The following is a 17,115-nucleotide window of genomic DNA, read 5'->3' as shown; positions in this document are numbered from 1 at the left end:
CAGAAAAACTCAGTGTCTAACCGGGCATGCCGGTGTGCACCAGCAGACCTGCCATTCAGCATCCAGAGGAGGTCAGGGACTCAGGGTCTCAAAAGGAAGGCAGGAAATGACGGTGGAGTGGCCAGACTCCTGCTGAGTACCTCACATTTGAATTTAAGGTTAAACACCAAGCCAAGAAGGTTTATATGCAGTGAGATATATTGGGAAGGGCGTGGCCTCCAAATATCCTAGCTGGGTTCTAAATAGGTCAACCTCACCCAAAGGATGAAGGAATCAGATTTTAATGGTGAATCAGAGAATCCCCTTCAACTAGGAAGCAGGGAACCTGAGACCCAGAGGGGTTAATTTCCTTGCCCAGAGTCTATGGACTCCCTGGCTAGTGTTCCTTTTTTTTTTTTTTTTTTTTAAGATTTTAATTTATTTGAGAGAGAGAGAATGCGTGCATGGGGGCAGGGGCAGAGGGAGAGAGAATCTCAAGCAAACTCCCTGCTGAGTGCGGAGCCCAACACGGGGCTCGATCCCATGACCCTGAAATCATGACCTGAGCCTAAATCAAGAGTCAGACGCCCGGGCAGCGGCGGGGAGAGCAATGGAGGCCGCGGCCGCCTGAGGGGCGGGTGCGCTGCTGGTACTGCTGCGGAGGCTGCCGGTGCTGCGGGGCAGCTGCCGGCTTGCTCGCGTCCGCCACCCGCCCGGGACCTCCGGTCGCCGTCCAGTCGCTCAGCCAGCCACGGCGCCGGGCCCAGACTCGCATTCTTGCGATGGTTTTCCTGGTCCTGTAACCGTCATTTCTTGCAGAGGTCTGTAGTGGTGAGATTGGACCTCCTAACCCTACGGATACGTTCACAAGAGCAGTGATTCCCAGGTTTTCTCAGCAATGTACTCCATTTCCTGGCACACTTAACCACTGATCTCCTTTTTATAAGAGGAACATTTTTGGTGGAAATTTACCCAGCAAGGAAAGGACGTGTGGCTGTTAAGATACTGGGAGGATTAAAGATGGCGGAGGAGTAGGGGACCCCTTTTTCAGCCGGTCCCCTGAGTTGAGCTGGATAGGTACCAGACCAGCAGGAATATCCACGGAATCAGCCTGAGACGCAGGAAGACACATCTGGATCTCTACAAATGAACATCTCCAGCGCTGAGTATCGAGGTACGAAGCGGGGAGCCGTGAAACCGCGCACAGATATCGGAAGCTAAACAGAAGGGGGAGGGAGCCGCCGTGTCAGGGCGCCGGGAAGCGGTAGCCACCTGCAAGGGGGAGCGGACAGACCGCGGACCCGCACGCTTGAGACAGCAGGCTGAGAAGGGAGCTCCGGGAGCGCACGCGGGACGGCTGGCGGTTGGCGGGCCACCTGCACGGGGGAGCAGGCGGACTCGCGGACGGCACCCGCGAGACAACAGACTTAGAACGCGAGCTCCAGGAGCGCGCGCGCAGGGCGGCTGGCGGGCCACCTGCACCGGGGAGCGGGCGGACCGCGGACCCGCACTCTGGAAACGGCAGACTGAGTCCGTGAGCCGGGAGCGTGCACCACCAAGCATCTCACGGAGCTCCGGAGCTCCGGTGTGCTCACTGGATCGAGGCTGAGACCGGGAGCTCCGGGAGCGTCCGCGGGGCGGCTGGCGGCTGGAGGGCCACCTGCACGGGGGAGCAGGCGGACTCGCGGTCAGCACCCGTGAGACACCAGACTGAGACGGGGAGCTCCGGGAGCCCGCGCGGGGCGGCTGGCGGCTGGCGGGGTTGGAAACACAAAGGACAGAGACGTGCCGGCCCTGGAAGTGAGGGCTGGGACGCCGGGTGTGGGGCGCACAGCCCGGGATGCTGCAGGGTTGAGCAGCACCAACAGAAACAGAGTTAAAGTGGCCAGAACATCAGTGGAGAACGATCCGCGATCCCTCTGTTCTGAGACAGAGGCTGAATTTCAGCCGCTGCTGCTCTCTCAGAAGAGGCATAGCAAACCGCCAGGGAAAGCCGCCAGAGAACAAAAGCCCGGAAATACCGGCTCACAGGGTGCCCATCCCCATCCCCCCTCGCAAGGGACACAGAGACTCTACCCAAACAGGGTTTTCTGAGTACCGGCAGGCAGGCCCCTCCCCCAGAAGGCAGGCTGAAAAATCAAGAAGCCCACAACCCGGAGCGCCTGAGTGGCGCAGTCACCAAGCACCTGTCTTCGGATTAGGGTGTGATCACAACGCTCCGTAAGGAGTCCTTCATCGGGCTTCTCCACCGGGAACCTGCTTCTTCCTCTCCCACTCCTCTGCTTGGGTTCCCTTTCTTGCTGACTGTCTCTCTCTCTCTCAAATAAATAAATAAACTCTTTAAGGAAGAAGCCCACATCCCTAAGATCTCTATAAAACAAGGGCGCACGGCCTGGGTCCCAGTCAACACTTGGGCTCTGGACAACCCTGCAATCTCTCTTCATCAGAATGACGAGAAGGAGAAGTCCCCCCCAGCAAAGAAAAGATAATGAGTCTGTGGCCTCTGCCACAGAATTGGCCTCGGCCACAGAATTAATACATATGGATGTATCCCAATTATCAGAAATGGAATTCAGAGCAACAATGGTCAAGATGATGAGTAAACTTGAAAAAAGCATCAGAGAAAGCGTTGCTGAGAATATAGAATCCCTAAGGGCAGAAATGAGAGCGAATCTGACAGAAATTAAAAACTCAGTGGGCCAAATACAGTCAAAACTAGAGGCTCTGACGGCCAGGGTCACCGAGGCAGAGGAACGCGTTAGCGAATTGGAGGATGGGTTAGTAGAAGAAAAAACGAAAATAGAAGCTGGTCTTAAAAAAATCCACGCCCACGAATGTAGATTACGGGAGATTACTGACTCTATGAAACGATCCAATGTCAGAATCATCGGCATCCCTGAAGGGGTGGAGAAAAACAGAGGTCTAGAAGAGATATTTGAACAAATTGTAGCTGAAAACTTCCCTAATCTAGCAAGGGAAACAAGCATTCGTGTCCAAGAGGCAGAGAGGACCCCATCCAAGCTCAACCAGGACAAACCTACGCCACGGCATGTCATAGTGCAATTCGCAAATATTAGATCCAAGGATACAGTATTGAAAGCGGCCAGGGCAAAGAAATTTCTCACGTACCAAGGCAAAGGTATCAGGATTACGTCAGACCTGTCTACAGAGACCTGGAATGAGAGAAAGGCTTGGGGGGGCATTTTTAAAGCTCTTTCAGAGAAAAACATGCAGCCAAGGATCCTTTATCCAGCAAAGCTGTCATTCAGAATTGATGGAGAAATAAAGACGTTCCAAAATCGCCAATCATTAACCAATTTCGTAACCACGAAACCAGCCCTACAGGAGATATTAAGGGGGGCTCTATAAAGGTAAAAAGGCCCCAAGAGTGATACAGAGCAGCAAGTCACAACCGATACAAAGACTTTAAAGAGAAATGGCATCATTAAAATCATATCTGTCAATAATCTCTATCAATCTAAATGGCTTAAACTCTCCCATAAAACGCCACAGGGTTGCAGATTGGATAAAAAGACATGACCCATCCATTTGCTGTCTACAAGAGACTCATTTTGAACCCAAAGATGCATTCAGACTTAGAGTAAGGGGATGGAGTACCATCTTCCACGCAAATGGACCTCAAAAGAAAGCTGGAGTAGCAATTCTCATATCAGATAGACTGGATTTTAAACTAGAGGCCATAGAGAGAGATACAGAAGGGCACTATATTATTCTTAAAGGAAGTATTCAACAAGTGGATATGACAATTATTAATATATATGCCCCCAACAGGGGAGCAGCAAGATACACAAGCCAACTCTTAACCAAAATAAAGAGACATATAGATAAGAACACAGTAATAGTAGGGGACCTCAACACCCCACTATCAGAAATAGACAGAACACCCTGGCAAAAACTAAGCAAAGAATCAAAGGCTTTGAATGCCATACTCGACGAGTTGGACCTCATAGATATATATAGAACACTACACCCCAGAACCAAAGAATACTCATTCTATTCAAATGCCCATGGAACATTCTCAAGAATAGATCATGCTCTGGGACACAAAACAGGTCTCAGCCAATACCAAAAGATTGAAATTATCCCCTGCATATTCTCAGACCACAACGCTCTGAAATTGGAACTCAACCACAAGGAAAAACCTGGAAGAAACTCAAACACTTGGAGGCTAAGAACCATCCTGCTCAAGAATGACTCGATAAACCAGGAAATCAAAAAACAAATTAAACAATTTATGGAGACCAACGAGAATGAATACACAACGGTCCAAAACCTATGGGATACTGCAAAGGCAGTCCTAAGGGGGAAATACATAGCCATCCAAGCCTCACTCAAAAGAATAGAAAAATCTAAAATGCAGTTTCTATATTCTCACCTCAAGAAACTGGAACAGCAACAGAGGGACAGGCCTAACCCACTGACAAGGAAGGAGTTGACCAAGATTAGAGCAGAAATCAATGAATTAGAGACCAGAACCACAGTAGAGCAGATCAACAGGACTAGAAGCTGGTTCTTTGAGAGAATCCATAAAATTGATAGACCACTGGCAAAACTTGTCCAAAAACAAAGAGAAAGGACTGAGATTATTAAAATTATGACTGAAAAGGGAGAGGTCACGACCAGCACCATTGAAATTGCAAGGATTATTAGAAACTTTTATCAACAGCTATATGCCAAAAAACTAAACAATCTGGAAGAGATGGAGGCCTTCCTGGAAACCTATAAACTACCAAGACTGAAACAGGAAGAAATAGATTTCTTAAATAGGCCAATTAACTATGAAGAAATTGAGTCAGTGATAAACAACCTTCCAAATAATAAAACTCCAGGCCCAGACGGTTTTCCTGGGGAATTCTACCAAACATTCAAAGAAGAAATAATACCTATTCTCCTAAAGCTATTTCAAAAAATAGAAACAGAAGGAAAGCTACCAAACTCATTCTATGAGGCTAATATTACCTTGATCCCCAAACCAGGCAAAGACCCCCTCAAAAAGGAGAATTACAGACCGATTTCTCTAATGAATATGGATGCCAAAATCCTCAACAAGATCCTTGCTAATAGAATCCAACAGTACATTAAAAGGATTATCCATCATGACCAAGTGGGATTCATACCTGGGATGCAAGCATGGTTCAACACTCGCAAATCAATCAATGTGATACATCATATCAACAAGAAAAGACTCAAGAACCATATGATCCTCTCAATTGATGCAGAAAAAGCATTTGACAAAATACAGCATCCTTTCCTGATTAAAACCCTTCAGAGTGTAGGAATAGAGGGTACATTTCTCAATCTCATAAAAGCCATCTATGAAAAGCCTACTGCAAGCATTATTCTCAATGGGGAAAAGCTGGAAGCCTTTCCCTTAAGATCAGGAACACGACAAGGATGCCCACTCTCGCCACTATTATTCAACATAGTACTAGAAGTCCTTGCAACAGCAATCAGAAGACAAAAAGGGATCAAAGGTATCCAAATCGGCAAAGAAGAAGTCAAACTGTCTCTCTTTGCAGATGACATGATACTCTATATGGAAAACCCAAAGGAATCCACTCCCAAACTATTAGAAGTTATAGAACAATTCAGTAAGGTGGCAGGATACAAAATCAATGCCCAGAAATCAGTTGCATTTCTATACACGAATAACGAGACTGAAGAAAGAGAAATTAGGGAATCCATCCCATTTACAATAACACCAAAAACCATGCGTTACCTTGGAATTAACTTAACCAGAGACGTAAAGGACCTATATGCTAGAAACTATAGATCACTTTTGAAAGATATTGAGGAAGACATAAAAAGATGGAAAAATATTCCATGCTCATGGATTGGAAGAATTAACATAGTTAAAATGTCCATACTACCCAGAGCAATCTACACTTTCAATGCTATCCCGATCAAAATACCGAGGACATTTTTCAAAGAACTGGAACAAATAGTCCTTAAATTTGTATGGAACCAGAAAAGGCCCCGAATCTCCAAGGAACTGTTGAAAAGGAAAAACAAAGCTGGGGGCATCACAATGCCGGATTTCGAGCTGTACTACAAAGCTGTGATCACAAAGACAGCATGGTACTGGCACAAAAACAGACACATCGACCAATGGAACAGAATAGAGAACCCAGAAATGGACCCTCGGCTCTTTGGGCAACTAATCTTTGATAAAGCAGGAAAAAACATCCGGTGGAAAAAAGACAGTCTCTTCAATAAATGGTGCTGGGAAAATTGGACAGCTACATGCAAAAGAATGAAACTTGACCACTCTCTCACACCATACACAAAAATAAACTCCAAATGGATGAAAGACCTCAATGTGAGACAGGAATCCATCAAAATTCTAGAGGAGAACATAGGCAACAACTTCTATGACATCGGCCAGAGCAACCTTTTTCACGACACATCTCCAAAGGCAAGAGAAATAAAAGATAAAATGAACTTATGGGACTTTATCAGGATAAAGAGCTTCTGCACAGCCAAGGAAACAGTCAAAAAAACTAAGAGACAGCCCACGGAATGGGAGAATATATTTGCAAAGGACACCACAGATAAAGGACTGGTATCCAAGATCTACAAAGAACTTCTCAAACTCAATACACGAGAAACAAATAAACAAATCATAAAATGGGCAGAAGATATGAACAGACACTTTTCCAATGAAGACATACAAATGGCTAACAGACACATGAAAAAATGTTCAAAATCATTAGCCATCAGGGAAATTCAAATCAAAACCACACTGAGATACCACCTTACGCCAGTTAGAATGGCAAAGATAGACAAGGCAAGAAACAACAATTGTTGGAGAGGATGTGGAGAAAGGGGATCCCTCCTACATTGTTGGTGGGAATGCAAGTTGGTACAGCCACTCTGGAAAACAGTGTGGAGGTCCCTTAAAAAGTTAAAAATTGAACTACCCTATGACCCAGCCATTGCACTACTGGGTGTTTACCCCAAAGATACAGACGTAGTAAAGAGAAGGGCCATATGCACCCCAATGTTCATAGCTGCATTGTCCACAATAGCCAAATCATGGAAGGAGCCGAGATGCCCTTCAACAGATGACTGGATTAAGAAGCTGTGGTCCATATATACAATGGAATATTACTCAGCTATCAGAAAGAACGAATTCTCAACATTTGCTGCAACATGGACGGCACTGGAGGAGATAATGCTAAGTGAAATAAGTCAAGCAGAGAAAGACAATTATCATATGATTTCTCTCATCTATGGAACATAAGAACTAGGATGATCGGTAGGGGAAGAAAGGGATAAAGAAAAGGGGGGTAATCAGAAGGGGGAATGAAACATGAGAGACTATGGACTATGAGAAACAAACTGAAGACTTCAGAGGGGAGGGGGTGGGGGAATGGGATAGACTGGTGATGGGTAGTAAGGAGGGCACGTATTGCATGGTGCACTGGGTGTTATACGCAACTAATGAAGCATCAAACTTTACATCAGAATCAGGGGATGTACTGTATGGTGATTAACATAATATAATAAAATAAAATTAATTATTAAAAAAAAAAAAAAAAGAGTCAGACGCCCAACCGACTGAGCCACCCAGGCACCCCCTGTTGCTTTCTTCTTACCACCTGATAGGCTCTGGTTTTTTTGTTTATACCTGTATTTATTGTATTGTGGTTTGTATTTTTCTAGCATTCGTTTTTAGCAGTTTCAGAAGGGTTATCTGCTACTGAAGTGCCAAGATGATCATAATTTAGCTCAACCGTACTAAGTGGAAATGCCATAGCTATAAATCATTTCTATCTCTGCTTCTGCCTCCTGGCATATGGACATGAAGCATCTCAAATCAGAGCTGTCCTGTGTGCATGACCGTGTTTTCAGCTAACCGGAGTGGAGACCAAGCAGCTCGCATACTGTATTGGAATCGGTTCAAGTGGCGTCAGTTTCTAGTTTCTGTCGCGAATGTCATTGTCTTAAATTTCAAACATGGATGTGCACTTACTGCAGATTTTAAGTGGTAATTACAATATTAATTTTTAATGAGTTATCTCCAACACCTTGGATTTTATTCTCAAGAAAGCCTATGGAAAAAGAAATTTTTGGCGTCAGAAAAATATACATGCAATTTTCATGTAGCATTTTTATGTTTATTTTTTTCCAGGTGAAGGGGAAGACAGTTAGGTAGAGATATGGTTTCTCCCCAGTCTGACCCTCTAAGGGAATATATAAAAAACTGGGCTTATATTGGTCTTCCACTTTGAGCTAACTTTAAAGAATTGTTTATATTTTTTATTCAAATATCAAGCTTGGCTTTTGTTCTTGTTTTTGTTTTTTGGGAATTTTGGGGTTTTTTTGTTTTGTGTTTTACTTATCAATAGATAATTTAACCAAGGGGTGGCTGGCTGGCTCAGTCAGAGAGCATTCAACTCTTGATCTTGGGTTCTGAGTTCGAGCCCCATGTTGGGTGTAGAGATTACTTAAAAATAAAAGCTTTAAAAAAATAATAACATAATTTAACCAAAAGAGTTGTAATAAAACTATTTGGAATTTCTTTTTTTTTTTTTTTTTTTAAAGATTTTATTTATTTATTTGACAGAGATAGAGACAGTCAGTGAGAGAGGGAACACAAGCAGGGGGAGTGGGAGAGGAAGAAGCAGGCTCCCAGCAGAGGAGCCTGACGTGGGGCTCGATCCCGTAACGCCGGGATCACGCCCTGAGCCGAAGGCAGACGCTTAACCGCTGTGCCACCCAGGCGCCCCTGGAATTTCTTTCTTTCTCTTTTCTTTCTCTAATCAAAGGTCACTTTTTATGGTTTTTTAAAGATCTTGCGTTTAAAATGGCCTCACTGGGTTAAACTTCAGATCAGCCTGTATCTGTGTGGTTTCCCAGGGTGTTGGCATGAAACTGAATTCAAGTCACTCATAGTTTTCTTTTTACTGAAAGTTTTTTGTTTTTCCTTCCCATCTCAGACTGAGTGTTCCTTTCCCCGACCTTTCAAAGAGGCAGTGGGAAGTACTGTTCCCGTTTTGATTCTGTAATTCTAGAATAGTAAAAAGGGAAATCTTCAGGTTTCAGAACCAGGATAAGTACATCCGTAGCTGGGAAAGAGCAGTTAGCCCCTCCGTGACACCGTCTCGTCGTGTCCTTGGCAGTCGTACTCACGCCTTCCTTGAGCCATACTGGAGGGCTGGATCATGCCAGGCACTCCGCTGCGGGATGGAGGTCCCAGAACGTGACTTTGGTCCTCACTCTTCTAGAGACGTGCCGAATGAGAGAAGGTGGTCCTGTTCACCTGACCTCTGCAATTATAGGTCATTAGGATGTGTGGCAAGAGCCGTGAGACGGGCACCCAGTGCTCAGGAGGCATTTACCAGGGAGGAGGTGACAAGGGCCGCTCCTCAGAAGTCCCCGGAGGGGCCAGCGTGCCTGGGCCCTGAGCGCTTCAGGAGGCTTGGAGCACTTCAGAGAAGGTCCGTGCAGCGGGGGTCTGAAGTGGTGTGTGAGTCGCACAAGGTGAAGCTGGAGAGGGGAGAGAGACCGACAGAGGCCGGACTAGACCATCAGGAGCTTCCGAGGCCGGTTCTGAGGTTTTAAAAAAAAGATCGTACAGGGGCGCCTGGGTGGCACAGCGGTTAAGCATCTGCCTTTGGCTCAGGGCGTGATCCCGGCATTACGGGATCGAGCCCCACATCAGGCTTCTCCCCTATGAGCCTGCTTCTTCCTTTCCCACTCCCCCTGCTTGTGTTCCCTCTCTCGCTGGCTGTCTCTATCTCTGTCAAATAAATAAATAAAAAATCTTAAAAAAAAAAAAAAAAAAAAGTTTAAAAAAAAAAAAAAAAGATCGTACAGTAGCTGGAGACGGAGTGTTTGAAGCGGGAAGATCGCGTACGCCTTCCTCTGACGGCAGGGGGGAGACTTTTCTTGGATACTTCGTGGTGTATTTTGTCACAGTTCCAGAGTCACTACAGAATACAGCCTGCTTTGCTCAGTACCAGTGGGAAATCCTTGCTGAGGGTCTGCCTCCAAAAGATCCAGTAGTTCTTACTGCCTGTAACTGGTCATCAAGGCAAAACGTAACGTGATTATGTTGGGCACTCTACCCGCACCATCATTAGATTGCTGCCTGTTGGGTTGTGTTGGTCCGTGTTTGGTTCTTTGTGTCTCGAGCTTCACGAGAGACCCGCTGTGGTATCCGCGTGGCACCTGTGAGGCTGCCATCAGTGTGGCGATAACGGAATCATACCCTTTAACTGAGCGTTCCTTTTACATTGCTGCAGAAACCCTGCCTTTGTAAGCAGCATACCAGAGAACCCTGGACAAGGTCAGGAGACTTGGGGTTGAGATCTTGGCTGGCTCCCACATTTCTTGGTCACCTCAGGCAGGTCATTTCCCCTTTTTAGGGCCTTAGTTTCCTTGCCTTAAAAATAAACAAGTTGGACCAGGTGATTTTTTTTTTTTTTAAAGGGCCCTTCCTACTCAGCCTGTGATTCTAAATCAACAGTTCATGTCATAAGATCTCAAGAGAACCTTCTGCACCTTTTGTTACTTCGTCAGGGCTACCATTAGAAGGATCCTATCCCATCGTGTTCAAAAATACCCCTTGGCAGGGTCCACTTGTCTCCTTGGTGGAGCGAGTGCAGTTGCCGTCCCTAGCCGGGAAAGACTCTGGCCTTCCTGAGTTCTGGGCCCATCAGCCTCTCTGCGCTGCAACTGTATTGCTCTTCAAATGAGGAACCGGAGTGTGTGGGGAACCCCATTCAGGAAGGAGCGGGATGAGCCATCTCCAGCAGGCTATTAGAAAAGTGGTTCCCTATGTGGTTCCAAGAGGAATGGTGCTCCCCCCTCCAGGAAGGCCACATGGCTTTTTTCCCCCCCACATGGCTTTTAACATAAAAAGGGAAACACTTTTATTTTGCCTATTTAAAGCAAAATCAAGATGGAAATCAGTAGTCACTAACACCACCTCCACAGCATTTTAAGGCAAACTAGGTGACAATAAAATGAAATCTTTCCTCTGGAAGATATATGGAAATTCAGTTCAAGTTCATGAATTGCTGGTATAAGAAGGTATTAACCCAGATTTATTGGTCTGCCCTTAAAACAGAGGTTTGGACAATGCAAATTCAGTGTACAGATTATTCCGTTGAAACTCAAATATTTTCTGTGGAATTTAATAATTTTTTGTTTCTGTTAAGGAATGTGGATATAGATTTTTTTTTTTTTTTGCCAGTTTTTATTTGAATCAGTCGAGTGGCGAGTATACACTGCATATAACGAGTCTGAACAGACCTAGTCATGGATCTGGCTTAGCACGGATGAAGCTTCACAAGGGAACACATGCCTGCGTCCAGCACGCAGGTCAAGGGACAGAAAGTGACCCATATTCCAGAATCTTGTGCCTCTTCCGGTCACCTACCCCTCGCCCAGGTTAACCACTGCCCGGATTTCTAACACCGTAGTTTAGCCTTGCCTGTGTCCGGGTGCTGTCTGAATGTACTCTTCCTTGTCTGGCCTCTGTCGTTCCGCGTGGTGCGTGAGAGCCGTCTGAATCGTTGCACGTAGCAGTCGTGCATCCTGCCGCTACAGAGCGGGGGCCAGCAAGCTGTGCGAGGCCCGCGGACCAGATCTGCCTTGTAGCCTCATGAATAGGCCCATGAGCCAGGAATGGGTCTTAACGTTTTTAAGGGATTGCATAGAAAATAAACACAGAATACAGGGCAGAGATTGATTGCACGGAGCCTATAAAAGTGAAAAAGGTTACTGTCTAGCCCCTTGCAAAAATGCTTGCTGATCCTGGCTGCCCAGTGTTCCACTGCAGCCGTTCTAACATTGACAGACATCCGGGTTCCTTCCCAGGTTGGGCTATTGTGAATAGTGCCATGAGGAGGAGGCCCAGGCCGTTCTCTTCGGTGCACAGAAGTCCAGGTTGCTGTGAGGTGTATCCCCGGGAGTAGAAATGCTGGCTCAGAGGGTTTGTAGACCGTGTTCAGCTTTGGCAGATAGCACCAGTTTGTGAAAGCAGTTGTACCATTGCGTGCTCCCAGGAGCCATATATGGGAGCTCCATTTCCACCCTATCTTTCCAGCCACTGGGTATTGTCAGTCTTTTTAATTTTAGCCATTGTCGTGGGTTTTAGTTTTAACACGCTGCAGTAACACATTTCCTTGGGGACCATTGTGGTCCCGCTGCTTTTTTTTTTTTTTTTAAAGATTTTGTTTATTTATTTGACATTGATAGAGACAGCCAACTAGAGAGGGAACACAAGCAGGGGGAGTGGGAGAGGAAGAAGCAGGCTCCCAGCGGAGGAGCCTGCTGTGGGGCTCGATCCCAGAACGCCGGGATCATGCCCTGAGCCGAAGGCAGACGCTCAACCGCTGTGCCACCCAGGCGCCCCTGTGGTCCCGCTTTTGTTCATAGGCTTGTGAGCTATTTGATACTCTCTTACATGAAGTGTCCATTTTTTAAATTAACTAATTGCTATGTTATTATTACTACTACTGCCATTTTTTGCCACTGTTCTGTTGGGTGGTTTGCCTTTTTGTTTATCGATTTACTAGAGTTCTCTATATATTCTAAGTGTGAGTCCTTTATGTGTTTATGGATTGCAGATATCGTCTCCTACTCTGTGACTTGCCTTTTTACTCTCTTAATAGTATCTTCTGAAGAACAGAAGTTTTTAAATTTTATTGTAGTCTAGTTTGGCAATATTTTTACTGTTAGTGCTTTCTCGTGGCCTAAGAAATCTTTACTTACCTTAATGTCATGAAGATATTCTCCTTTGTTTTCCTCTAGAAGCTTCATTGTTTTCTGTTTAGATCTTTGTCTACCTGGAGTTGACTTTAGTGTGTGGTGTGAGATAGGGGTCGATGTTCAGTTCCTCTTATACAAATATCCAGTTGCTCCAGGGCCGTTGATTGGAAAGGCCATCCTTTCCTCCCACCCTGTGTGTCACTTTATCACAAATCAATTGACCCTTTATGCTTGAGTCTATTTCAGGATTCTCTGTTTTGTTCTGTTGGTCAGTTTGTCCTTGGGCTACTACCACACTGTCTGATTTACTGTTGCTTTAGAATAAGTCTTGATATCTGGTGATGTGACGTTTCCAGCTTCGTTTTTCTTCTAGAATGTCTCTACTTTTCCTAGCTGTGTACATTTTCATATACATTTTGGAATCAGCTTGTCGATTTTCATTTTAATTAAAATCGCATGGAATGTCTAGGTTTCTTTGGGGAAAACTGACATCTTTACAGTTGAGTTATTCAGTCCCTGACCCTGGTATATTTTTCCACATGGAGCACTGGGTATTAAACACAAACAATGAATCATGGAACACTACATGAAACACTAATGATGTACTGTATGGTGACTAACATAACATAATAAAAATAAAAAAAGAAAAGCTAGTTGAATTCCCATCTATGCTTGCTCAGTGTTTGAAGACAATAATACAGATATTTCCTCCCACTGTGGTATGGTTCTTCCAATGTCAGAATCAGAGATTGAAATGAGTATCGACTAGCCAGAACAAAAATGTAGACCAGCAAAGAGACTAGCAAGGCAGCAATGTTTTTCTATAGAATCCGGGTCCTTTGAAGAAGACGCAGATACAAGGGTGATGAGTGAATCTGAGAGAGACGAGACCTTTGAAATCATCTGTTGCACTTAATAGTGTCCTGTCTCTTTGCACTTTGTCATGTTATCAAATCTGTTTTGGTGGGACCATTAGGGACACCATGGAGGGGTCTGTGCTCAACGCACAGGGCAGTGGCATGGGTGAGAAAAATCTTTCGATGGCGTTTGGTAGCAGACAGCACGTGCTTCCCGGGACAGCTTTTATTTTTCTTACAAACTCTTGCTTTTTCTCTCTAGGACTGTCCTTTCATTGTCTGTATGACCTATGCCTTCCATACTCCAGATAAACTCTGCTTCATCTTGGATCTGATGAACGGTGAGCGACACGCAGGAAGTCCGAACGCAGGGAAAGACTTCTCCGGGACATGACACCTCAGCGCATGCTGATCTAGGCACCCTGGCGGTTTGGGTCTTTCAGATAATTGGGTTCCCTCTGAAGTTTAAGGAAACCTCCTTACCCTTCAAGTTTCCCTTAGAATTCATTTTAAAATGTTGACCGCCATTCCCCTCTGGCCCTCCTACTCTCTCACCAGGAAGTTGCATTTTCTGGAAAAGATTTTCATAAAATATGCAGAGCGAAACTTCATTTTCTGGAATGCAGCTGGCCTAGATCTTTAATTAGCTTGTTTCCTGACCCTCAACTTTTAGGAATGAAATGCCACATAAGAACGTAGGCCAAAGATAGAAGTGTATTCGGAAACCAACTTTGAAGGATTGGCTGTGGGCCAGCATGGCTTCGGGCCGATTCTTCTGCACGCTTAGTCCAGACCAGCCAGCCATTGATCTTTTAAGCTATGAATGATGACCCTGCAAATGCCGAGAAAGTTCTAGCTAGAAAAATAGTTTTCTAACACTAGAGAGTGGTACAGTATATATTCAAAGTGTTTTTAGTAAATAGAGCTTGAAATGCATGCAGTACAACAAACGAATTACCTTTTTTTTTTTTTTTTGGAAGTTCATTTGAAGTTCTGTTGTGTTTTGAGGGGTTTGATTTAAAACCAGATCTATTCAACAACATGGAGGAATTTTCCAGACGTAATAATGGGCAAAGAAGCCAGACACCATAGCATGTCTGCTGTGTGATTCCATGTACATGACTCTCAGAACAGGCAAAGCTAATGAATGGTGAGAGGTCAGAATGGAGTCCCCTTGGCCTAAGCAGGGGTGGGCGCTGAGGCATTGACAGGGAAAGGGACGGGGCAGCCTCTGGGATGCTGGAAGTCTTTCACATCTTGATCCACAGTGGTTATACAGGAAAATGTGTGGGTGAGAGGGGAGATACGTAAGCAAAGCGGGGGCCATAAAGTTGGCCACAGATTAACTTCTCCAGGTCAGGAGAGGCTATTCCTTTACAGTTTATAAGAACATTCCTTCACCCTGTTGGTGGCATTCTCAGTCTCTGTAACTTGAGCCCGTATGATGATTGACTTTTTCCAACATTTTATGATGAAAAATTGCAAACATAGGCCAAAAATGGAGAGAATTTTACTGGGGACACCCAAATACCCACCTCTCTGGGTATCACCAGTTAAATTTTACTGTATCTGCTTTCCCAAATTTCTATCAATATGACCATTTTGTTTCTCTGTGTGCTGCTTTCTTTATTGTTCACGGAGCCAGTTGCTAAGCCATCTGCTGGATCATGGTCGGTGCAGTTATTAGACAGGATGTAAATACTCCGAGCAGATAAGCGAGCCGCCCCCCAGCCCCCGTGAAGGTGCATCTGGGAGCAGGACTACCAGTCTGAGAGCGATGGCTGTGTTGTGTATTGCCCCGGCCATCCCTGCATGAAGTCTTCTGTTTGAGATTCCTCTGTACTTCTTTTTTTTTTTTAAGATTTTATTTATTTATTTGACAGAGACAGCCAGTGAGAGAGGGAACACAAGCAGGGGGAGTGGGAGAGGAAGAAGCAGGTTCCCAGCGGAAGAGCCTGATGTGGGGCTTGATCCCAGAACGCTGGGATCCTGAGCCGAAGGCAGATGCTAAACGACTGCGCCACCCAGGTGCCCCGAGATTCCTCTGTACTTCTTAAAGTGTTTTGTCAAGCTACAGAAGTCAAAGATAGATATACAGACAGAGTAGAAGCAAAGTTTGCCTTTTTTCGACTGCATCCTATTTAGGATGGCACCGAGTTTTGTTCCTGTGAATTGACAGACACGTTTCATATTAACCTCCGCGTCTCTGGTTCCAGGGGGCGATTTGCACTATCACCTTTCACAACATGGGGTGTTTTCTGAGAAGGAGATGCGGTTTTACGCCACTGAAATCATCCTGGGGCTGGAGCACATGCACAATCGGTTTGTTGTTTACAGAGATCTGAAGGTAAGGCTTTCTGTTTCCGGGACCTGCGCAGAAGGTATCGGGGTCCTGGGTCTCCGGACGGTCCCTGGTCTTTCATAGGACCTGCCATTTCCCTCACCTCAGTCCTGGTGACGTCACATCTGTGTGATCTCCGTCTGTCCAGACTCTGAATTCTGTGCCAGGCGCTCCTTTCCTTCCTAGTTGTCACTGTCAGCTCAGCACGTGCGCCCCCACCTGGCACAGCACACACACTAACTCAGAAACTGCAGTGAATTAATGAAAGCAAGGTAGGAGTTTCTTGGCGTTGCTGATGAGACAATTAATTGTAGTGCACTTAATGTTCACTAAGCAACTGGTTTGGCTATGGCTCTGTGTTAGAACCGGTGATGCACAAAGATGAAAAGCAGGGAACGTGTGTCTTCCGGGATTTATACCCAGGTGAACTGAGACGCAGAATGGTCGAGAGTCCTAGCTCGTCAGAGGCAGGGCCGATCAGCCTGCAGAACTTCCCCTAAAGGCCACCCTGAGAGTTTCACGTTGTTTTCGGACTGTCTTCAAAATCACTAACAGATCTCTAGGTCCCTGAACTGCGGAGCCCCAGACGACTATGTCTGGGCTTCTTCATCCTTGCTCTCTCTGGACTTGGAAAAAAATGCAGTGAGTCTATTCCAAGTTACCCCTTCCAGACCACGATGCTTGGTCCTAGGTTCTGCATTCATAAGGGAGCTAGGAGTTTACTCAGTACCTCCGTGGTGACACTCATGGCGAGAAGACAGGGATAGCGATAAAAGGGGCCTTGACAGATTGTAGAAATGATCATGCAAATACAGAAGTGCGTACATAATAAGGAGAAAAATGATAGGAGAGACAGTTTCCACTTCCCCCACTCCGGGGGGAGGTGTTTGCCTTCTCTTTGAGATTCCTTCTCGAGTGAATCCAGGGTAACCGACTGAAATGTGCAGATTATGCCCCTGTCTTTCAGGAGCTGCTATGTTTCGATGAGCTGTCTTCGCTTTTTAAGGTTGCCTTCCAAGAATCTAAACTATCATATTTTATTTTTGAGCCTCTTCTTTCGTCACAAAACACTTTGTAAAATTTGAAGCTTTCTGCAGGGTTACAGAATGATCCCCTTAGTTTTCATCTGAGCATGAAGAAGACAAAAATGTATTTTCATTGAATTAGAAGTAATTAGACACTGGTTGGCACATG

The 17,115-nt window shown here is 45.4% G+C and overlaps 1 protein-coding gene across 4 annotated transcripts in view; it reads left to right on the top strand.

Annotated features, from left to right (window-relative positions):
• Nucleotides 1-17,115, top strand: part of GRK3 (G protein-coupled receptor kinase 3) — a 127,867-nt gene that overhangs the window by 77,451 nt on the left and 33,301 nt on the right. For all 4 annotated transcript variants that reach the window (XM_034638668.1, XM_034638666.1, XM_034638667.1 and 1 more), the window contains 2 exons: nucleotides 13,843-13,921; nucleotides 15,797-15,927. In XM_034638668.1, coding sequence (XP_034494559.1) covers nucleotides 13,843-13,921; nucleotides 15,797-15,927 — 210 coding nt within the window. The remainder of the gene's footprint in view (nucleotides 1-13,842; nucleotides 13,922-15,796; nucleotides 15,928-17,115) is intronic.

Source organism: Ailuropoda melanoleuca, chromosome 12 (assembly GCF_002007445.2).
Source record: "Ailuropoda melanoleuca isolate Jingjing chromosome 12, ASM200744v2, whole genome shotgun sequence".
NCBI classification, from domain to species: domain Eukaryota; kingdom Metazoa; phylum Chordata; class Mammalia; order Carnivora; family Ursidae; genus Ailuropoda; species Ailuropoda melanoleuca.
The sequence above is the reverse complement of the archived record's forward strand: the minus strand, read 5'-3'. Positions and strand labels throughout refer to the sequence as shown.